Source organism: Danio rerio, chromosome 17 (genome assembly GCF_049306965.1).
Source record: "Danio rerio strain Tuebingen ecotype United States chromosome 17, GRCz12tu, whole genome shotgun sequence".
Taxonomy (NCBI): domain Eukaryota; kingdom Metazoa; phylum Chordata; class Actinopteri; order Cypriniformes; family Danionidae; genus Danio; species Danio rerio.
The window spans coordinates 27,778,247-27,802,446 of NC_133192.1; the positions used below are offsets into that span (position 1 = coordinate 27,778,247).

General features: G+C 36.8%; 1 protein-coding gene across 24 annotated transcripts in view; it reads left to right on the forward strand.

Moving 5' to 3' along the window:
- grid1a (glutamate receptor, ionotropic, delta 1a) overlaps positions 1-23,411 on the forward strand; it is a 492,444-nt gene extending 469,033 nt beyond the window's left edge. For 12 of the 24 annotated variants that reach the window (XM_073928578.1, XM_073928576.1, XM_073928581.1 and 9 more), the window contains 4 exons: positions 8,065-8,260; positions 14,116-14,282; positions 16,533-16,773; positions 22,628-23,411. In XM_073928578.1, the coding sequence (XP_073784679.1) occupies positions 8,065-8,260; positions 14,116-14,282; positions 16,533-16,773; positions 22,628-23,041 (1,018 nt within the window). In that variant the 3' untranslated portion in view covers positions 23,042-23,411. Of the gene's footprint in view, positions 1-8,064; positions 8,261-14,115; positions 14,283-16,532; positions 16,918-19,668; positions 19,805-22,627 lie in introns of all 24 variants that reach the window. The other 12 variants (XM_073928587.1, XM_073928584.1, XM_073928582.1 and 9 more) reach the window with 2 other exon arrangements.
- The last annotated feature ends 789 nt before the right edge of the window (positions 23,412-24,200 follow it).

Sequence of the window (24,200 nt, forward strand, 5' to 3'; positions counted from 1 at the left end):
TATTGAATTACGTTCATTTTTGTATTGCGGGCCAGATTCTATTGAAATTTATAAAAAAGCCTCGCGGGCACAAGCCTCGCGGGCCACAAAACTGATCGCGGGCCGTAGTTTGGACACCCCTGGTATACTGTATATAGCGTAACACTTTACAATATTATTAGTTAATGTTAGTTTATGTTTAATGGAAATAAAGTTCTTTATTTAGCCTATATTTAGTCATTTGGCAGATGCTTTTCTCCAAAGCAACTTACAATTAACAGGTGTGTTTAACTTACTTATTAGGCAGCAAATAACTTTAATATTTTACTATTTAACTTCTTTAAATGATTCACTATGTCTCTGTTTAAAATGATTGGTTGCACTTGAAATTCTGCCTTGACAACGCGCTTATTAGTTGATATATGTTATATGACACAAGGTGGTCATTTTGCTTGTGATGCTGAATTTTGCTAAAGCACAGCAGGACAGAAACACTACCTGAACCCATCTGATGAAAGAGGAAAAGTTAAATTAGTAAGTACGGTAGATATTTAAATGCTTAAATACATTTTTCTTAATGGATAAAAATGCAGGGGTAGTGCTGTCGCCTCATAGTAAGAAGGTCACTGGTTCACGCCCTGGCTGGGTCAGCTTGCATTTCTTTGTAGAGTTTGCATTTTCTCCCCGTGTTGGCGTGGCATTCTTCTGTGTGCTCCGGTTTCCCCCACAGTCCAAAGACATGCCCTATATAGCTGAATTGGGTGAACTAAATTGTCCATAGTGTATGTGTGCATGTCCTGGTCCTCCAGGTTGGGGGTTGAGCATTGGGCTAAAGACCCACCTCGTAAACATAAGATGTTACAAAGCACCAACATGGTACGGCTAAATATCAACTTCAAAATAAACAACCCTGGGAATAAGTAAGTAAAGAATATAAAAGCTGAAAAAAATGGAAGTTTAGTCTATTAGCCATTTTAAGTTATCAATTCTTAAACATTTAAGTGTTCTGTATGTAATTAAGTTAATTCAAAGAAAAGACCACATTTGGCCAAATTAGTTAATTTAGTTTTTGATTTCCCATCACTCAAATGAACTGATGGAATCACTTTCCTCAAATCATTTGAGTAGTCTCAACTTATTATGGTTTAAGAAAAAAAAGAATTACTCAGGTGAGGATTCAACACGGATCGTCGACGTTGTAACGCAACGAGCTGACCACTGGACCACAATGGCGCTGCTACACTTATATTGCGGAATGATTATTATTTTGCTCATGGGGCTGCGAAACAATAAATAAGAAGAGCGGAGCTGCGGCAAAATAATGAATAAAAAGAGTGAGGCTATGGTCAAATAAATAAATAAAGTTAGCTAGTTCAGTGCCTTTAATGCTGCGTCAGATAAACAGCACATTGACAGACATGAAAGAAGCAGATCTCATGTAACAATTGTAAGAAATACTTCAGTAAAAACTTTCCCAATGATTATTTGATGTATTTGTTGTGGAGTTAATTCAAGCCTTTCGATGAGTCACACACAATGTCATTAAAAAGTTAATTGTACTGACAAATGGCTGTCATGATAAAGTAAAGCTAAAGTATTTATGCATTCATTTTATTTTCGGCTTAGTCCCTTTATTAATCTGGAGTCACCACAGCGAAATGAACTGCCAACTTATCCAGCAGTTTTTTTAACGCAGCGGATGCCCTTCTAGCTGCAACCCATCACTGGGAAATACCCATACACTCTCATTCACACACATACACTTTGGACAATTTAGCTTACCCAAGTCACCTGTACCACATGTCTTTAGACTTGTGGGGGGAACCGGAGCACCCGGAGGAAACCCACACAAACTCGGGGAGAACATGCAAACCCAGCCAAGGGACAAACCAGCAACCTTCTTGCCGTGAGGCAACAGCACTACCTACTGCACCACAGCGTCGCCAAAGCTGAAGTAAATCGCTGTAATTCATTGTAAACATGCACTGCTTTAAAAAGTTTTAAACTTGAAAAGGTCATTCTTGATCACATTTGATGATGATTGATGATCACATCAAGCTCACCCGATCTTTTAATACCAGTTGCTTTGCACACGTCCTGTCTTGTTGATATGATTATTTGCATTATTATGGAGACATGTTAATATGCACCTGTCAATCAATTCAATTCAGTGGGCAGGGAAAATGCACTTCTACGTCACATTGCGGTGGGCCTCAAAATGGGAGGGATTTGGATCCTATTTAACATCAAGAAGTTTAAAAAAGAGACTCATTGTCTTTATATCAACCCATTATGGCTGAGGACACACTATACCTACACACAGTTCTGTCGAACCAGCTTTCAAAAAGATGATTTTCACCATAGGTGCCCTTGACTAATGAAACATTGACTAATGAAAACTTATTGTAAAGTGTAATCATATAGGTACACAGAGAGAGAGAGAGAGAGAGAGAGAGAGAGAGCACAACTGTCAGATAATACAAACACTGCGCCTCAAAAGTACTGCAGTGATTCTTTTCTTTCTCGCTCACCACAGAAGAATAATTGCACTGTCGGAGCAGAAGTAAATGCTCTTTCAGCTTTAAAAGTGTTCTCTTATTTGACTATGAGAGTTGTCTTATATGAACTGCCAATGCCCTACCTGATGTGCAAATAGTTTTCTCTTTCCTCTGTAAATGTTATCGTGAGCAAACGTGTGCTCATTGAATTCAGTTCTCTCAACCCAGTTGAAAATCCAAGCTGGGAGAAGCTTATTGCATTCCATCCCTCTGATTTCTGACTTTATACTCCTTGCGGACCTTTTAGTTCACCGGCAAAATGCCTCTCGCCGTTTGCCCAAAGGTTTTACTGTGGAGCATTAATGGAGAGTTTGCTGCTGTCAGATTTTTTATTCAGCCCTTGTGAGTGTGTGTGTGTGTGTGTGTGTGTGTGTGTGTGTGTGTGTGTGTGTGTGTGTGTGTGTGTGTGTGTGTGTGTGTGTGTGTGTGTGTGTGTGTGTGTGTGTGTGTGTGTGCGTGCGTGTGTGTTAGTGTGTGTGGTATGTGTGTGTGGTATGTGTGTGTGTGTGTGTGTGTGTGTGTGTGTGTGTGTTTGCTGAGGCTCTGGGGGATTATTTCCTTCATCTCTCAGTGGCATCATCCACAGCTGCTATGGTTGTGCTAATCACCTTGTTTGTAACTGTTATTAAAATCAGGCAGACCTGCTGCTGCATGATACGGTGTCGTTAGCACGCGGAGAGCCCACTGGGAGTCTTTCATATCTCTCACCAGCTCTAGATGTAAAATGGGATTCAGGCTTGACAAACATTGTGCTCCGTCCTGAGGTCCCTGAGCTTGACTTTGGCAGAGGGCCGTGAATGGCTGAGGGAAAGGCTGATAACTGGCCAGTTAGCTGGCTCACTGCTGAAAGATCTTTTGCCATAAAATTAGTAGATATGTCTAATGTTATGAATTTTATTTGTAAATATTAATTTGTGAGTATGTAGTAGCTTTTTAAATTTGCATGATTTGTGATGCAGTTGTATGTGTTTTTATAAGCTTCACAACAAATAATTGAGCCTGAATGGGGCTTATTTTTGCTGCGGTGCATCCAACCTAGAACATTCTCTTACAAAACAAAAACAAGATAATGGATCACATCCAAATTCATTTCCCCGTTGTGGCTAATAATACCTTTTAGAGCACCTCTGTTGATTTCTTTTGTTGGGGCCCTGTGAGAGGCATTCGGCGGCATGTAGTTTGTGCCTATCTGCTTAGTCCCCCGAAAAAATTTCATTAAATGTCAAATGTCTATTAAACATTTCCATCAAACACTGATTCAATTGATCTAATTATAGATGTCAATATCTGTTTATAAATCCTATATTTCATAGTTGCCAAACTGACATTCCATTTTCCAGTGATTGGAAGTGCACAAAAAAGCATATTAAATTAAATTGTCTGAAAAATCAATCATCATTCTGTATAATAGATTTACTGTAAGTAACAATGAAAGAATATACCAAATCTGGCCTATACCTAAAATTTTTAAAAAAGAAAAAAAGATCCTGCTAAATGGAATTATGTTATAAATTATTTAAAACCTTTTCCCAGTGATGAGCTGCATAAAACATAAGTTGGCAGTTTATTTCACTGTGGCAACACCTGATTAATAAAGGGACTAAGCTGAAAAGAAAATGAATGAATTAATTAAACATTTATATTTAAAAATCTTGTTTAAAAATGGGTCATATTTAGTGGTTTGAGAGGACATAAAGATCATATATACTCAACACAACTTCTTTCATAGTCATTGGTGATTAATATAAATTATAAATATAACTATATAATCTATCTAAATATTTAGCATATAATGTAAGAAAATAAACTTCATCGTCTTGCCATTTTTGTCCTCATCTGGTTCCCCGAGCGCATAAAAAAAAAAAAAAAAAAAACAGTAAGCATCAAGTTAAAAAGAGCTTGATGCTCAAATTAAATCTCATAAACCCATTCCGTGTTAACTGCAATTTTAACTGCTTGCATGTGGTTTATACATAAATCATGGCTAAGTTAATTGCTTATTATTTTACATTTTATAAGTAATTGTAAGTCTTTATACAATACATCCTTTATTATTTTGAGATCTTTTGACACATGTGCTGGTCAATATTTTGACTTTTATTTAAAAGATTATAGAAAAAATGTAATTTTTTAAGCTTCTATTTAAATATACCATTTTGTAGTCTTCACTGATATATTATAAATGTAATGTATGAATGCTAAATAGCAGTAATAGGAAAACTAACAACATTTGGATAATTAGGGGATTAGCAAATCAAACCAGATTGCACGAACAAGATCGTATGAATTCATACAATTCAAAAAGTTGCTGTGAGAAAGCATTGGAATTGCTGTATTTTCAGATGAGTTTAAAGTCTAGGCTGCTCAGTGGGGTTTGAAGTATAAATGAGTACATCATAAATGCAGCGAGACACCATGCATAGCATATTTCCGTAGTATTTTTTTCCTCCCCCAGCTGTGGCAGTATAAGCATAATTAAACTGATTAATTGTACTGATTTTATCTTCTCAAGATTAACAATCTGACTCATTGAATGTGCAAATAATTGCACGGGTCCTGTTAAATAGCCTTGTCAAGGGTGATGGAAGATGCTTATCTCAACATGAAATCACTCCCTACTAAAACCAGAAGGAGAAGCAACACAGTGTCATTACGCTAAAGGGAAGAGCAGCCGGCTGCCCTAAAAACATCACACACGGACTGCATGACATCGGAACTTGCAGATGGAAAGCAGCAGCTGTGGGACGCACACTCATTTAGAACTGTATTTTGTCAAGGGGTATAATTTCACCCCCAATAATTCAAATAATTAATGAATACATACTGTTTATGCATCCGTTCTTCATTTGTGCCAGTTTCAGTGCCGCCTACTGTGCATTTGCATTAGAGACTGATTGTTGCAGGAGCTCTAAAATTGTAATAATCTCTGAAGTGGAAAAGCGTCGCACTTGTTCACACTCTGCAGGTTTGGCTTGCTTAAAATGAACTCCGATATGATTGCTCTGTTTGTGTGGTTCGGTTGAATAAGTGGTGAAGGCTGTCATCTGAATCTCAGTGCACACCAAACAAATGGGCACAGACCCCTGAAAAGGTGAGTCTCAGTCCACTTACAGTTGAACTCTAGAGCAGTTTGGCTGAAATATGAGCAGAACACAGACCAAAGATATACAAAAAGTACAAAAGTAGAACATGATGTCACAGGATTCAGTCATAAAAAAGGACAGAATGGCTGTTTATTCTCATCATTTTCACAATATTGCCTGTTTACAAGGTTCTGAAATGCAGCAGATCTTCATTTGTGTGTGACGGGTGTATTCTTGGTGTTGTTTTGACTCATTTATTCAAGTTTTCCAAGCATTTGCAGCTGCTAAAAATATCATCAGATATTTGTAAATGTATTTGTCCCATTGTTTTCTACAGTATATCCCATAAGTTCTGTCACAAAATAAACACCATAAAGGCTTTAGGTTCTGTTTTAGAAATCACATGGTGAATGCTAAGTGACTAAAGGTAGGCCAAAACACTTAACTAGAAGACTTTTTTCAATATACCAAAGAAAAAGTAATTAATTTGTATTTTACTACAACCTTTTTGAATCTTCATTCAACGTGTGTGCACAGTGAAATCAGAGATTGTTACAGTGTGGCATGAAGAAATCTGAACTAAAAACAAATTTCAAAGCCACACATGATGCAATTAAAATACATTGGATTACAACTTTTCACAATACTTTAATTTACAAAGCAGCTTTCTAACCCGCTGCCTTGGGCAAACATTTAAATAGAAAACATACATACATTGCATACTATTTGCATAAATAGTTGCATGAGCAATTGTAAAACACCCGAAGGTCTTCATGCTGTTAGATTGGTGCTAGCAGAACCAGTTCATGCTGTAATGTTTTTAGTAGATAAGGCTCTTTCATTAACCCCATATTATCCAATGGAAATACAGCAGTCAGTAGCTTGACCCTATATCTCTGTGATTCATGAGCACATATGAGAGAAATGGAGTCATGGAGAGGTGAAGGACAAATCGTCTGGGCTATCATGACTTGAAATGTTTTTCTATTTAAGTAAAGAGTTATTCATATATATTAATCAAATTTACAATAGGAAAACTGCACGCACACACACACACACACACACACACACACACACACACACACACACACACACACACACACACACACACACACACACACACACACACACACACACACACACACACACACACATATATATATATATTTGCCTTTGATTTTAATTTTTTTATATTTCATAAATTATGTTTAATAGAGCAAGGAAATTTTCACAATATGTCTGATAATTGTTTTTCTTCTAGAGAAAGTTTATTTAGTTTTTTTTCCCACTATGATAAAAAGCAGTTTTTAATTGTTTTTAACTATTTTAAGGTCAAAATTATTAACCCCTTTAAGCTATATATTTGTTTCGTCTACAGAACAAACCATCGGTATACAATAACTTGCCTGATTACCCTAACCTGTCAAGTAACCCAAATTAACCTAGTTAAGCCTTTAAATGTCACTTTAAGCTGTATAGAAGTGTCTTGAAAAATATCTTGTCAAATGTTATTTAGTGTCATCATGGCAAAGATAAAATAAATCAGTTATTAGAAATTAGTTTTTAAAACTATTATGTTTAAAAATGTGTTGAATAAATCTCTCAGTTAAACAGAAATTGGGGAAAAAATAAATTTAAACTTAAATTTAAAATAAATAAACTTTTTTTAAAACTTCCAAAAACTAGACAATGATGGAGTAAAAAAATAACACTATAGTTAAAAAAAAAAAAAAATTCCTAACAGCAAATAATATATTTAAAAAATACATTTTTATTGAATTTTTTTGCATGTGATTTTCTATTTGTTTCTATTTCACTATGGTTATTAATAGTGGTTTAATGTCATTCATTTCGTATCTGAATTAGTAAGACTATGTATAAGAATTTTCAGAAATGTTATTTTTTTGGCAGTGAGTTTTTTTGCCAGCTTTGTTTATGCAAATTCAAATAGAGCAAGAAACAATACAATGTATGTGTGTGTGTTCGTGTGCGTGTGCGTGTGCGTGCATTTACATTGTTGTCTTCATGATATTCATTAGGCTGAAAAGCTCCATACGATGTGTTCCAATGTTTGGTTCCAGTGACAGTGTGATTTTAATTGTTTGATGCTCTTCTCACACTGTTTAGGCAGGTTGTGAAATGTAACATTCACAGCTTTTTGCTGTCCTTTGAGGCATGTCTAGACTTCCAGATTGTTTAAACACTAAAATTATGAATCAAATCATCTGGCACATGCCTGTGAACACAGTGGCAATTTAGCAAACACTTTCTGAGCATCAGGCATCAATACTTCTTAGCATACACCGTAGGCATATTAATTAGCTAAATTTGCAGTGTTCCACATTGTTATTAAATCAGTGTTTGTTGTTGTTTTGTTTTTAATGTAAAGTGCATTTTGAGGAATGTGTGACTGATACATTTTCTTACTTTTCTACTCTATTCAGAACTTTTCAAGACCTTTCCAAGCAGTCGGAGATAAACTACGGAACGGTGAGAGAGTCGGCTGTGTTCGAGTACTTCAGGGTGAAGGGCACAAACCCCCTGGAGCAAGACAGCACATTCGCAGAGCTGTGGAGAACTATCAATAAAAATCAGGGACAGGACAACTCTGTGACCTCTCCTGCTGAAGGCATCCGCAAGGTATCACACAAACACGTCCTGCCACTTACAAATCAGGTGGAAAATGAGATCAAGACTGCTGGCTTTTGCAAGAGTTTAAGATGCCCTAAAACTTGTCATAGAATTTAAAACGCATGCGTCAAGTTCTAAAAAAAAAAAAAAAATATATATATATATATATATATATATATATATATATATATATATATATATATATATATATATATATATATATACATATATATATATATATATATATATATATATATATATATATATATATATATATATATATATATATATATATATAAGGAATAAATGACATGAAATACATCTTTAAACTTGATAGAATTGTAATAATATGCACGGTTTTGGCTGAAGTCAGCCTTAATCAGCACTTCTTTAAAAACATTTAAAATATATTACAGTCTGGAAAGGTATGAATTGTAGTAGACTATAAGAGTATTAGATTTAATTTGCACCTGAATATAAAACGCTGTGTCGAAATTGAGTGTTTACAGAGAAAGAGAACAAAGACGCTGATTGTCATATTGTCATTTCCTGGAGAAATAATATATAATAGATTACCCAAAGCCTTTAACAAAATGAGACATGTACAAAAATAATAAATAAATGTCTATAATGTTTTACCACAGCATGAAGGAATAAGTACTTATACTAGATTATAGACTGTGCTTAGTAATATATTAATATAAATAATTCTAAAGGTTATGTGAACATTCATAGGTTCTTGTGCTTTTTTCATGTTATGACTTTCAAACATTTAATATATATCCTAAAACAACATGTTCAGATGAGCTTGTTGAGTAATAAAGACCTATCAGCAAATTATATTGAATTACACTATGTTAATCCATTCAACTGACCATTAAAGAAAAGCCTTTATGTTCAGTTATAGAATAATATGTTCTACATAATATTGCACAGCACTTGAAACAGCTGATTAGATAAGACATTAATCTGTAAATACATAAAGGGGTCCTATTATGACTTAATAAGAGGTTTAAACAGAGCTGTGGCAACAGTCTGTAAATATAACCAGCTTCTTCTGGTAAAAATCTATTAATTATTATTATTATTATTTTTTATAATCACACTTGATAAAAACAGTCTGTAGAAACACTTTGATTGACATTCTCTCTTTGTATATGTCATCAGAAGGGGAAAGCTCACCCATTGGTGATGATCTCTCCCTCATTAGCATAGGACAATGATTCTCAAGCTGTGGTACGTGTACCACTAGTGGTATGCAGGCTTCATTCTAGTGGTACGAGGAGGAATCAAATATGTCATGTGTACATGCTACATATATTTAAAAATTTATCAAAAAATATTTATATGTAAAAATATGTTAACATATAGCCTATATTCTGAGATCCAGGCAACATTTGCAGGTGTTGATGTGTTGGCTACTATATGTTAATACTTTACATTTAAGTACAGGATTTTTTTTCTTTTTCTTTAAGAACAGTAACCTACTATTTTTTAACTTTTGAAAGAACATTTTAATTTAAATGTTGATGTTTTTTGTTTTTGTTTGTTTTTTACAAATAAGCACATTACAGTGTTAATGTTCAGACTATTTATAATGTTTAAAGTGACTGACAATAATAAATATTCTTAAAAGTGGAAATTAATCTGCAACATTTTTGAACTATGCAAAGCTAGAGCTGCTTTACTGGGCCAGCTACGCTACTTTATTTCAATACTGCTCTGTATTGTGTTAATTGGAGAGACAATTGTATTCTGAGGTGTGGTACTTGATAAAAAAAAAGTTTGAGAACCACTGGCATAGGACATTAGTCTTATTTTTGAATCTGCCACTATGCTGACACACAGACATATGTAGCTCCACACTCTTTTAAAAAGAGGCTTGGGAGCACAAATCGTATTCAAATTTAAAGAGACAGTCAACAAAACGGCACAACTGGGGCCGTTTAAATTCATTAATTTTCTATTTGGCTTAGTCTCTTTATTAATCGGGGGTCGCCACAGCGGAATGAACCACCAATTTATTACAGCATTTTACGCAGTGGATGCTCTTCCAGCTGCAACCCATCTCTGGGAAACATCCATACACTCTCATTTACATTCATACAGTGCGGACAATTTAGACTTCCTTATATCTCCTGTACTGCATCTCTTTGGACTGTGGGGGAAACCCGTGCATCCGGAAGGAAACCCACGCGAATGCGGAGAGAACATGAAAACTCCACACTAAAATGTCAACTGAGCCAGCTGTGAGGCGACATCACTACCTAATGTGCCACCGCGTCGCCCCTAAGGGCAGTTTAAAAGAGTTATAAACCATTATGTGTAGGGTATTTTTGAACTGAAACTTCACATACTTTACACATTCTAGAGGCATCAGAGACTTATTTTACAACTTTACAACAAATGGCATAAGTCCTCAATTAATATCTGCTGTTGCATGTCTGGGGGCATCATGGTGGCGCAGTGGGTAGCATGATCACCTCAGAGAAAGAAGGTTGCCGGTTTCCCCCACAATCCAAAGACATGCGGAACAGGTGAATTGAATAAGCTAAATTGGCCATAGTGTGTGTGAATGCAAGAGTATATGGGTGTTTCTCAATGTTGGTTGTGGCTGGAAGGCATCTGCTGCATAAAACAAATACTGGTTAAATTAGTAATTCATTCTGCTGTGGCGACCCCAGATCAATAAAGGGACTGAGCTGAAAAGAAAATTAATGGATGATATTTGGATTAATGGATGTCTGCTGAAAGCTGTCCTTTGTGCTGAATTTCTGCAGTATACTGGTTTATTGAGAGCTGTCCATGGTACTGAATTTCTGCTGGTTACTAGTTAATGAGAACTATCCATGGTGCTGATCTCAAATGTAACATTTGCCATACTATTTCTCTGCACATGTGCCTGATGTCGTTTGGCTGTCTGAAACTCTTTATATTCCATAGAAAACAGAAGTTGTCTTAGTAAAATGCAGCCTGTTTGGATTTTTAACAGGGCTGTTTTGGCATCTTTCACCATTAAAGAAAGAAAAGGAAATGTAGCATGGAAGTCTGACAGAAAACATGAGAAAATGCAAGAGAGATAAATATTGAGATAAATATTCATGGCTCAGACGATCCTTCCATATTGTGTGAATCATAAAAATTACAATTCATATGCTACTGAATGCGTTCATATGTTTATGCATGTTTGGTAGAACTTTCAAAGTCACTTTGTATATAAACTGTTACTGCTGATGCCAAGAAAATCTTTAAAAAACTCAATATCCACATCAAACCCTTTGATAAAACTTCAAAAATTGCAGCTATTAAATTTCACAGCTCGTCTTATTGTCACAGAGTGTGCATATCCACTGGCATGCTTTTCACAAGAGACATCAACACAACCATGAATCTCTTTATGAGAGTTTTCAGCCTAGTTACATAACTGGCTATTAAGCTAACAATTCAGCAGTCAGAGAATTGATTTCTTAAGCAGAATAATGAAAAGAGATAAGACACAGAGAAATAGAGGCCTGTATGGCTGCACCCCCGCACGTTGGATGGTGTTAAATAATGCCATTGTCAGGCCATCCATGCTGTGAAGTGTTTAACTGCCAGTAATTGCCCAACAGATATGCAAGTGTTTCTTCAACTGTGGCTACTTTTGTCCATGTGGAAAAGAAAATAAATTCTCCCACAGCACACATTTTACATCTTGTAGTCATTTTTTATGTAATTGTTTTATTTTTGTGAATATTTTATGAGAATGAAAGGAGAGCACAACTAAAGGACAGTTTAACACAATTTCCAGTTGTTTTAAAGTAAATAAATAAATGTGTTTTTATATACTGTAAAAAAATAAGTCAGTACAACAACAACAACAAAAAAAACATGATGTTTATTTCCTTTAGCTTTTTCTTGCTCACTTAACTTTTGATAACACCAGCTGCACTGACCTAAAAGGATTTGTCAGTTATACAAAAAACATTTAGTTGGGTTAAAAGATTATTAGTTTTCTGGAGAAGTGAACTACTCTGTAACAAAACTTTTTTAAGTTGTGCCAACTGAACATTTTTAGTCTGCAGAACTGGAATGCCTGAAGTTGAATGGGGGAAAAACATAATCCTTATATCCTTTTTTTCTAATGTACTTAACATTTTGTATCACCTTTAATTGATTGGACAGTAGAGAGTATGGACAGGAACGCGTAGGGAGAGGAGAGAGGGGAAGAATCGGCTAAGGACCTCAAGATATAGGAATCAAACTTGGGTCACTGTAAACACTGGAGAGCCATGTGTTGATGTACACCACTACACCATTGGTGCCGACGTGCACTCAGTCTTTTAAAACATCTGTTGCACTGATCTAAAATGTCTATAGTTGAGTGAACAAAATAACTCTTTCTGAAATTGGTACTAGAAAGTAATATATTATCAAAATATCATGTGCTATAGGTGAATTGAATAAGCTAAATTGGCCATAGTGTATGTGAGTGTGTGCAAGAGTGTGTGGGTGTTTCCCAGTGATGAGTCAAGGGCATCCGTTGCGTATAACATGTCCTGCATAAGTATGCGGTTCATTTCGCTGTGGCAACCCCTGATTAATAAAAGGACTAGGCCAAAAAGAAAATGAATAAATAAAAATGTTGAGTACATGAGAAAAAGCGAAAAGAAAATAGGATTGGTTTTTTTTTCACTCAACTACAGGCATTTCTGTTCTGCTGACAAAAAAAATGTTCTGTTGGCACAACTTAAAAGGTTTTGCTACAAACTAGTTCACCCCTTCAGAAAACTTATAATCTTATGTTAGCCCAACTAAATGTTTTTGTATTACTGACCAATCATTTTAGGTCAGTGCAGCTGATGTTTTCAAAAAGAAAAAGCTAAAGGAAATAAGGATTATGTTTTTGTTGTTGTTGTTGTTGTTGTTGTACTGACTTAATTTTTTTTTTACAGTGTATAAACTGAATTCATACAAATGAACCTGTTCAAACATGTCAGTACCCTTGAATCTGAACACTGTGATCTTTTACTTAAAAAGGATTTTTTTTTATGCCTTTAGCAAAAATAAATGGTTGAGGATAGCGGGAACAATCAAAAAGAGTTTTAATGTGACCTTCATAATAATTAAAATGTATCATTTTATTTCATAAAAAAAACTGATGCATAAAGGTTCCTGTAGAAACAATGGAATAACTGGTTTGTTTCATACTGTTTTATTAGAGGTTATTCTTTGTGTAACTGATCACTTTCTATACTGACTAATTTGAAATCAGTGCTTGAATTGGTTGAGAGCGCACAAACCCTGCTAATAGATGTACACTTTAAAGACAAGCTATAAATATCATTTCAGCCTGTGGCGGGTTTTTCTAGTGCTTTACAAAGAGATAGGGAAAATTTCATGTTTATATGGAAGAGCTAGGGGACGAGAGCTTTTTGTCATTTCTTCTTTGACATCCATTTTTCCTGCCTTTGTACTTGTCATATGAAAGTTTGTCATAACCGTGTGGCTGCGATAGAGCCTGACTTTAAAAGAGACGGAGAGGAAAGAGGACGCTTGTGCTGCTTTATTTAGTAGAATGGGGAAAGCCATTTTCCCAAGGGAGAGAGAATGAAATGTCCTGACAAAGAAAGCGGGGGAGGCTAGAAACAAGTTCAAAGCCATCTTATGACTTTCACTGAAATATAAACATCTTTCATTTTGAATGATGTCTGTGACCTGTCTGACAAGAGCTGAATGACTGAAAGGAGAAGCTCTCCGTCTCCCCATAACCTGGAGATATGTTTATGTTACTGTTATCAAAAACACAAAACCCCGCCGCGATGTTCTGTCAAGAATCAGCAAATTAAACATTGTGCCATACATGTGTGTGTGTTATCCCCCAGGTGAAGCGGGATCCATACGCTTTCCTGTGGGACATGGCGGTGTTAGAGTATGCAGCTCTGACAGATGATGATTGTACGCTGGTGGTCACTGGAAACGGCATGAGCAGTAAAGGATACGGCCTGGCTCTGCAGCATGGCAGCCCCTACAGAGACCTCTTCTCGCAGAAGTGAGCACTTCCCTTCATAGCGATACTAGTCGTTAAAGCAGCTGAAGGATAGACAACACCGTTTCAATCATTTCAAGTCAATATCAAGCTCCATAGCTTCGTAAACATCACACTGCATGACTGTGATGGATTGCTTCCCTTTTCCTTTCATCATCTGTCCTTTCTCTCATTTACATTACATTTATTTCCTTGGCAGACGCAGTCTTGCCGGAGAACCCATGAATCGTGTTGAATCACCAGTGTCTGCTACTCAGCGCATTTATCTTCATTCCTACCCATCCTTTCTTCTCTCCGCTGCTTTAAAGCACCTCACCCTGCAGCCCTTCATTTGTTTGACTATAATTTGCATTCATATTTTCAGCTCGTACCGATGCTCCGCTCCACTCACATACTAATTAGCTTTAGGGAGGTAAGCTCACTGGCAATTAATAATGCACATATCTGGCGCATCAGGGCCTTAAAATGCATTTTCATGAAGAATCCTCTGCAATCACCTGCCAGACTGGTAGGGGGAATTAGAATCAAACACATTTTAAATTAATACCCAGGACAACTGCAGTCGGGCAGACTTTATTTTTTCAACCTTTGACATTTTCTTAGCTAGCACCTAGTTATTGACCTTTTCCTCTGGATTCTTTACAAATACATCTGCATTTCTGAACGTCTCCTGCATTGAAATACCTGACTAAGAATAAAGCGAGTCAATGGATAAAGAGAAAGCTAATTAAAATTGAGATCCTGCAGAAGAGCAAATGTTCATTGCCACTGCTCAAGTTTTTTTCAGCGCTTTGCAAAGTTTGTTCACACTATTTGAGAACCTTGTATCTCTGCCTTTTAATTAAAGAGATAATTGCGAAGGGTTTTTTATTATTATTTGAAAGCCAGTATTACATTTCGATCATTTGTTTTGTTCCTTCACTCTGTCTTGTTCCTTGACCACTAAATGTAATATTTGCCACATTATCTCCTTTCAGTCTGTCACCTTGCTAATAGTTTTGGAAAAAGCTCAACTATGCAGTAGCTTTAAAAAAAAATGGGATACCTAATATATATCTAATTATACCTAATACCTAGGGCCAGACAGAATCTGCAGTCATTTTTTGCTATTTCTGCTGAGAGTTTTGAGAATCTTTTTAACTTTTATTTCATGTTTACAATGCAAGCCAATCTAGATCCACTTATTTGGTAAACAAAGCAACTCTATCATGTTATATATCTACTAAAATTGTTAATAAATCAAAAGAACACTTTCATATTAGTCAATATTATTAATAAAATAAATAAAAAAATGAATAAATATACATTTACACACATTTACACAAGTAAATAAATAAGAGTCAATGATGGGCTAAAAGTCTGCAGAAATCGCAGATTCGGTTTGTGCCTACAGTACCTCATGTTGGAATGTTAGCCAATTCTGTGCATGTGTCTAAGTGTGAGAAGTCAGGAGAGGGTTTTCAATGGCTAAAATATGAGCAACTAATTGAATACAAATGAATAATACGATATACAGAGCTCCGGGTCACAGCTGTCCCTTAACGTTATGTTTAGGCAATCTGCAACAACAAATCTCTCCCCCGACCCGCATTTATACACACAAGTAAACAACTGGTGTTCAAGGTATTGGCTGGGTGCAGTCCATTACTCATCAAGCATTCTGTATTATCTGGCCTTTGCACCACAGAGCCTGGCCCTCTTGACCTCTATACATACATGAACATGACAGCTACATTTATTAAATAGAAAGTAAAAGAGAACCAAAAGTAATACAAAAATAAATACCTTTTTTTCCCCAACCCTGGAAAAAACATACGTTGAAAAACAAATACCATGGCCATGAATCCTAAATATGGTCTCTGTCTGACCCTGAAGAGAATCTCTCTGTAAAATCTACTCCAACTCATCTTAAGACTTTCAATAGGGTTCAGATCTGTTGCTGGTCAATTGGTGAGTGAAAATAAAGCCTTCTTTCACAGGGCAGATCTTATTGTCATCCTGGAATATAACAGAATAGGGGATATATCTTCTCACATTTACAAAATACAATACTGCACACAACAGTGTATATTGGTTCTCTTTTATGTTGCCATACATAAAATTTAACAAGCCAGAAGCATTGTCATCACTGCAATAAATCTCCAATCATAGATGCTTGAGTTAGTACATCCAAACAGCCAGGATGTACTAGAAGCAAATAATAAAAAATATATGCCACTGTTCTCATAACAAGCTATTTTCTTTCCACTTCAGGATACTTGACCTGCAGGAGAAAGGAGATCTTGACATTTTAAAGCAGAAGTGGTGGCCGAGAAAAGGTCGCTGTGACCTTGACAAGCATGCAGAGCCCCAGACGGAAGGCCGTGCCCTGAGACTGCACAGCTTCGCGGGGGTCTTCTGCATCCTCGCAGCAGGGCTGCTGCTGGCCTGCCTGGTGGCTGCTCTGGAGTCCTGGTGGAACGGGCCACGCTGCCAGCGGGCACAGCCCAAAGAGGTGACCCCACAGGCGGCCAAACTACGGCCAACCCCTGCCCACCGCGCCCAGGACTGTACAACCACTGCCACACTCTACTTTATGGATCCAGACGCCACTGACGCAAGCCCCGATTTAGTCGAGCTCCAGTACACCCAGCTATAGGTGTGACCATCAAATACTTACTGCCTCCCGTTTGCTGAAGTGTTGCCAAAGAGAAGGCAAGAGGGAAGGGTGAAGGGAGTCACTCAAGAAAAAGCACCTAAGAAAACAATTATAAGATTACTTGAAGGACTAGTTCACTAAAAAAAATGAAAACTGTCATCATTTACTCACCCCTGTGTTGTTCCAATCCCCTATCACTGACTTTCTTTTGTAGAACACAGAAAGATCATTTGGAGAATGCTTAAAACTTGCATGAAATGTAAATTCAGCTCATCTGTTTTTAAATGCATGTTATTATCTCATTTATTCATGCATTTGTTTTGTTCTTTTAAACATCTTTATTTAAAATTCACCTAAAAGTGAGATTTTGCAGTTAATTTACTTACTCTCAGGCCATTCAAAATATCTTTCAGTAGAACATTAATGAAGACTAAAGAGTTGAAACAACGTTGCTTGGTAAATTACCTTCACCATTAAATTAAAAATTAAAATCTGTGCCTTATGAATTTACTGAGGTCTTATAATGTAAAATGGTCAGTCTGTGAAAGAAACGTAACATTATTTACAACATTATAACATGCTTTCCACAGCTTCGAGAAAATAAGTTTAGTCTGATTCTTTTTCAGTGAATTGGTTCTTTCTGATAGTTTCTTTTGGGTTCAAAAGAACTGTGCATTTCATAGGTTCTAGTCATGCAGCAATGTAATTTATAAAATTACATAATGTAAGTACCAATAATGATATAAAACATAAATGTTTTGACATGTATAAAAGATATAAAGAAAATAAACTAGTCTTTATCAACTTACCTTTTTATATGAACCATGAGAAACCATAAAAACTTTAAATTGGCCCCTTCATTAGAGTACCCAGTTCACACATGCACTTCCCACCAGCTCATCTGTTCTTTGGTCCAAGTCAGAACTCTCTCCCTTGTTCAGTTTCTGTTGGAGTAATTGGAGAGCTGAAGGTATTAACAAACTCTCTATCACATACGCAAATATATTGGCTCATGTATTGTAGAAGTAACTGACATGTCAGAAAGTAAGTTTTGATTGAGTAACTTGCAGATCTGTGCTGGTTTGAAACGCACACTGTTTCAGAGAGTTCAGTCTGATTTGGTCAACTGGCTCATTCGGTTCTCTAAAAGTGCAATTTTGAAAGAATGATTTGTTCACCGGAGGTCACTCTGGACCCTTTGCCTGAAGCTGTGGATCACAGGTAAAAATGTTGTAAACAATGTTCAATTTCTGATACAGACTGATCACTTCATAAGACCTCAGTGTATCATTAGGAGCCATGGTCAAATTACATAAATCACCACAGTTTCAGCTAAAATGTTCCTTAATGTTACACTGGAGAAAAACTAGTTATTTTTCCACATCTTGGATGGCCTGAGGGTGAGTAAATTAACAGCAAATTGTAATTTTAGGCTGATGAATGCCAGACGTCTCCAATTATTTAGTCGGCTTAAATGCCATCCCTGCATGCTTGCTTGCATTTATCTGCTTTTCAGAGTAATATCGGCTTCTTAAAATCCAATCAGTAATTAATTGATAGAACCTACCATTTTTTCTATAATCCATTAATCTTTGAAATCATTCTGCCCCTTCTGCTGCTGTTTTTACTAAATTATTAAAATCAAAGGGATCTAAACCTCTTAAGCTCCAGACAGGACAAATTATTCCATTTAGTTGAGCCACCGATGTGTGTGTCACGTGATGTGAAAAACAATTAGAATTGACGTTAGCTTTATTTCATGTCATCGTATTTGGAATTAATTTCACATTGATTTCATGTCCTTTTTGGAGCTTAAATGTTTTGCAGCCATTGATTTTATAATTTACACAAAGAGCTAAAGCATTCATATGAATATCTTCTTTTGTGTTCCACAAAACAAGGAGTTTGGAACTACAGAAAATAGTTACGTATGTTTCTGCTTAAGATGCATTATCCATCAAAGTGGAGATGACGGCTTTTGTGATCAAACTCATTAACTCTATGTTCTGGCCAACGACAAGTATAGTTCCTTTCGTTGAATAGTTGTTTCCAAGTAACTTTCAGCATACAAACATCCCCAATTTGCAATTTCTGTCAATCCCACTTTCTCTGCTCGTTCTAGGCTTTAGGCAAAGGATATACCTGGATCCCTAAACTAAAGTGTGTGCAATGAGAAAGCCAGTGACTTATTGACTCATGTTGAAGTGTTCTGCAGTTACTCTTCCGTCCTTGTCTCCTCTCCTTCTCTCTTTTCACTTTGGTGATAGCTTGAGCCGAAGCAAGCCCGTTGGTGAGAGCAACAGCTCATAAAGCACATATTATTACAGTTCAGGAACGTTGATAGTCGATAATGTAAGATTAAATTTTATAGACACTCTTGAATAATAATGATCAGACATCAGTTTTACGACCACCATTAGTCAACTGCTTGAAATGTGACTGGATTTGAATTATCGGCACACAGATGAAGAACTTCTACTACAATTCAGGCTATATTGCTTTCACCAACTCTTGCTCTTGCTTAAGGGTGTTCAGTCTGCGTATGCCTGTACAGTCTGAGTGTTTGTTTATTTATGTATGGTTTTTGGTTATGCACTTTATGAAGGGAGCGATCTGAGCTCTGGCAAGCAATAAGAACAACACAATAACCAACTTTGCACATTTTACGTTTTATATCCCCTCTCTGTGTCTTCTTATTGCAATTATATGCCAATGTCCAGGCAGTCACCGGTTCTTTATGGTCTCATGCAGGACACTAAGGGCTGCGCTCTGGAGATGGCGTCTGGGTCATTGGCATATAATGAAATCGCACCTGCTGCAGGATGCGCACGGGACGTTTGGCCAGAGAGAGAAAGAGACTGGGAAGACACGCAGGCTTTTTACACAGGTCAGCCGAGACCTGAGCAGGGATACCTGTCAGTGGGGTGAACGGGGCTTGACAAAATAGAGTCATTTAGAAGAGGAGCAAGTGTCCTCCTGGAGGGGGTTAAGACACTAAATCAATCAGATTGCACTTGTGGATGTGGGTGGTGAGGTAATTATGACTCCCTCATGCATAGAGAACTAACTGATGGCACACATGCAGAGTCAGAGAGATTAATTCATCCATATTGTGTGGATTAATACAAACTTTCTCTTTAGCTAGCTAAAAAAAGGGGACGATTTTACTCATAGAATCTCTTTGCCAAAGCAGCACTAACAGGAATCCCACTGTGTGTCTCTCCATTTCGCTCCACGCACTCATCAAATTCATCATCTGTTTGTCATCCATCAGATCACCCATTCAATGGCCACACATCGATAAAATCCCAAAACATTGCAATCTGGAATCCAAAAAAGGAGATTGGCCTCCAGTTGTGTTGTTTGTCACGGCTGTAAGTGCCCCAAATTGTGTGTATTTTAATGGCAAATTAATGCATTTTTAATTAGAGGCATATTCAGACTTTCTATTACAGCTGCATGAGCTCTACAGTAATTATCTCACCATTGATCTTATGACTCAGAAACATAGTCGCATAATGTGACACCTCTAATTACCAAGAACGGGTACAGAGCTCTGGAATATACAGTTGATTCACACATGGTATTGACCATGGTACTAGGGAGAGTTCACCCCAAAGTAGAAGGAAGTTACCCTAGAGGTGGGAACATCAGTGCTTAAGTATCACTATATTGATACTCGCAAGCTAATTTGGTATTGATGCCTTATTAACCCTCTGGGATCTGAGGTGATTTTGTGTCCCCTAAGATAATTTGACATGCACTGAAATTTGTGACTATTTCAGCCAATTATTATATTGGCCAACATGCATATTTGTATTCAGCACAAACTGTGCTACAATGATATGTGAGAAATTTTAATGTACATGCTGAGATATATCCAGCTGCAGACCCGCAGACAAACACACGTTTCAGGCACACACAATCTAGGCAGGGGCGCAACATATATGGTTAATGTTGGATCAGTCTTCTTCCATTTTTTCTTGTTTAACTATGATTTACTCCTTAGGAGCATTATCGCCACCTACTGTATTTCACAAATATGGCGATTGAGACCGCCCGTGCTATGATTGCCATTCGTTAGACTGTGAACAGTTTAGAGTTTCCCATCTCAGTCATTATTTCATTATTGTATCGTAACAATTGTTTTAACATTAACAACATTGCAGTCTGGAACTCAAATTATGTAAATAAAAATAATTGGTTAAACACTTATAACTTTATTCACATATCAACATACACTAAGAAAACATAATTGGCCGTCTAATTGTGGGATTAAAAGGAATAAACTAATTCAGGATCTTAATGTTGTCATACTTAGTTAAAATTGTTTTGTAGTCAAATATAAAAAAAAACAATAATGTGTCACATTAAAATGAGTTACTATAGTTAATAATTTAAAATTAATATAGTTATAAACTGATGAACTACTGTATCTTTTACTAAGCTGTAGCAACTGTTAGTAAAAAAAAAAAAAAAAAAAAAATATATATATATATATATATATATATATATATATATATATATATATATATTAAAAAATTAAAAATAATCTCTTAAAAATAGATCAAAATATTGCCAAAGTTAAAAACAAAACCAAAAATATGTTGTGTTAACAGTTCCTAATTTACAAACCATTTTTACTGAAGATGTGAAGATTTAAAACACATTTTGTTCAAGAATTCAAGAAATAATCAGTATATCTTATCAAATTAAAGCAGTTTGGTATCTCCCATAACGTACTGTAACTAACAAGTCATCCCAAACATTTTTTTCTTCTGCAGAACACAACAGAAGCTTTTTTTAAAGCATGATTTATCCGTATAATAAAACTAAAGTAGAAATGCAGTCACACAGGATTGGAAAGTAAATGATGTCTGAATTATCATTTTGAGGTGAACTGTCCCATTTAAATGGAAAGGATGCATTACTGAACCTGAGAGGAGGAACAATGATTAACACAGTAGTCCAGGATGTAGCGGTTATCAGCGATGCTTCGTAGTATGGCGCCCACCTTCCTCGCTCTCCCACAGAGGATGCATGATATGAGAATTAAATGACATCAGAACTCTGCAAAAAAAAAAAAATGTAAGCAGTTAGCAGGCTGTTAATGTTGGCTTGATTCTTTCATTAAGTGGCACGCCACAGCATCAGTGGTGCATGACCGAAGCTATTTCACGCCAGTGCATATCAAAGAATGAAGAAATACCCTTTTCATGACTCCTCCAAAATAAGCCTGAAACATCGAAGCGCCAAAGCTTGTGTTCCAAATTCAATTTATGGCCCATGTTTCCCCGCACATTTGCATCATTGATTTCGTAACTTTTCAGATGTGAAGCTATTTTAGCATTCAGACCTTTTTTGCTCACTGGAGCTGATGGAAGACGAAATGGGTTTGCCTTTATTTGGATGAGATTATTCTGTCCTGTCAGTATTACTGTGTGTAATTGCTATCATTAATCAGAGCCGATATGATTGTTGAAGCCCTTGGTAAACACCTTCTGCTCTTCTCCAAGAGATCACAAACACACACACACTTCCACGTTGTTTCCATTGACATCTGTTCTTTCTTCAGTGCTCTTCCATCTTTTTTTGCTTTTCAATTTTGCTTTTCTGTTCTTCCTTCCACCCCACAAATCAATTCAAGCCCTTTCATCTTTCCTCCGCCTTAGAGCCCATCTCAATCTGGCCGTTTCTTTGTCGTTCCCAGGACAAAGAGGTGAATCTGGAGCAGGTTCACCACCGTTTGAGTGGGCTGATGGAGGACGATCTGGCACACAAGCAGCTGCCAGGTCAGCCTCTGGAGATCTCTGCCCTGGACATGGGCAGCATGCGGCCGCAGCCGAGCTCCCAGGAGGCCCTGAGAGATTTTCCCCCTGGGGGCCTGTCCGTGACCTCGTTCCTCCAGGAGGCTCCTGGGGTCGGCCGCGTGCCCGGACGGAGCCTCCCCCTCCCTCTCAGCAGTTCCACTCTGCCGCCCTCCATGCGCTGCAAACACCGGGCGCCCAACGGAGGCCTTTTCCGCCAGAGCCCCGTAAAGACACCTATGCCCATCTCTTACCAGGCAGTGCCCGGGGGACCCATCCCAGAAGCCATTGATCCAAGCCATGGGACCTCGATTTGAGCCGACTGGTCTGAGCGTTCCAAAAGACTGCCAACCAGCCCGCCACAAACCCCCACCCCAACGTTCGGACCAGGTCTGGTTGCATTTATACAATTACGTACACATACAAACAGATATGAAGAGAGAATCTTTTTTTCAGTACAGATACATATGACTGTGAGACGCTGACTTTTCCTTGCCTGTACATATTTGTATATAATGAGAGACAGCAAAGTGAAGTCAAAGTGTATTTTGAATATTCATGATTTTTTTGAAGTTGAGTTTAAAAGAAGTAATTACCTACAATACAGACTGTTTGAATGGCTTTGTAAATTTTGTTCTAAAATAAAAATCAGAATTCCTTGTGGATGTTTTCTAAGTGCCACGTTTATAGGTTGTTGTTTTTCTTTTTTTGGTTGTCATTTGAAGTAGAAGAGACGGGAGAAAACAATGATCTGTAAATCGTTTGATCTTATACTTTATTTTTCTTTGTTTAATATAAAAGAAGCTTTAAGGAGAAATGAATCAGCGGGTTTGTGGAGGCATCGCTCGTGTAGCGTTTGATCCCAGGGAACAAAGTTTCAGTAGCAGCTCTTCGTCATATACTCTGTATTGAGGCTGACGCTGTCTTAGCCTTTGACAGCCGTGTGTACAAACATCATCTGTAGACTTCAGCATACGAGACGCTAATATCAGATACATTCTAAAAGGAAGATATATGTACATTATATGTACTTTTAAAACACGGCTGAAAGAGAGATCCAGTATAAACATATCAATATCAACTTCTCTTTAGTAGAAAATTGAATTATATAAAACTCTTGGTCATGAAGCCAGTATGGTAATGATCTTAACATGTTGCAGGAAAATCACAGTTGATGTTTTGAGATTCTTTAAAATAAACTCTTTTGCACCAAATCTTTTATCCATTTAGTGTTTATTGAAATGGCGATCTCCTTTAAAAAAATCTTAACAGTTTAGTAGTTCGGTTTAAAGAACAATCATTTGCATTCATTAATTAATAGATGACCGCTAATTCATGTTTGTCAGAGAATTCAGTTTTTTTTTTTAAAGCATCATGTTTCCATAAAAGGATTAACTATTGTGCGCTCACTAAAAAAAGATACACAAAGGTCCATAGAAGATAAAAATACCAAGAAAGTATCATATTTGCATTTAT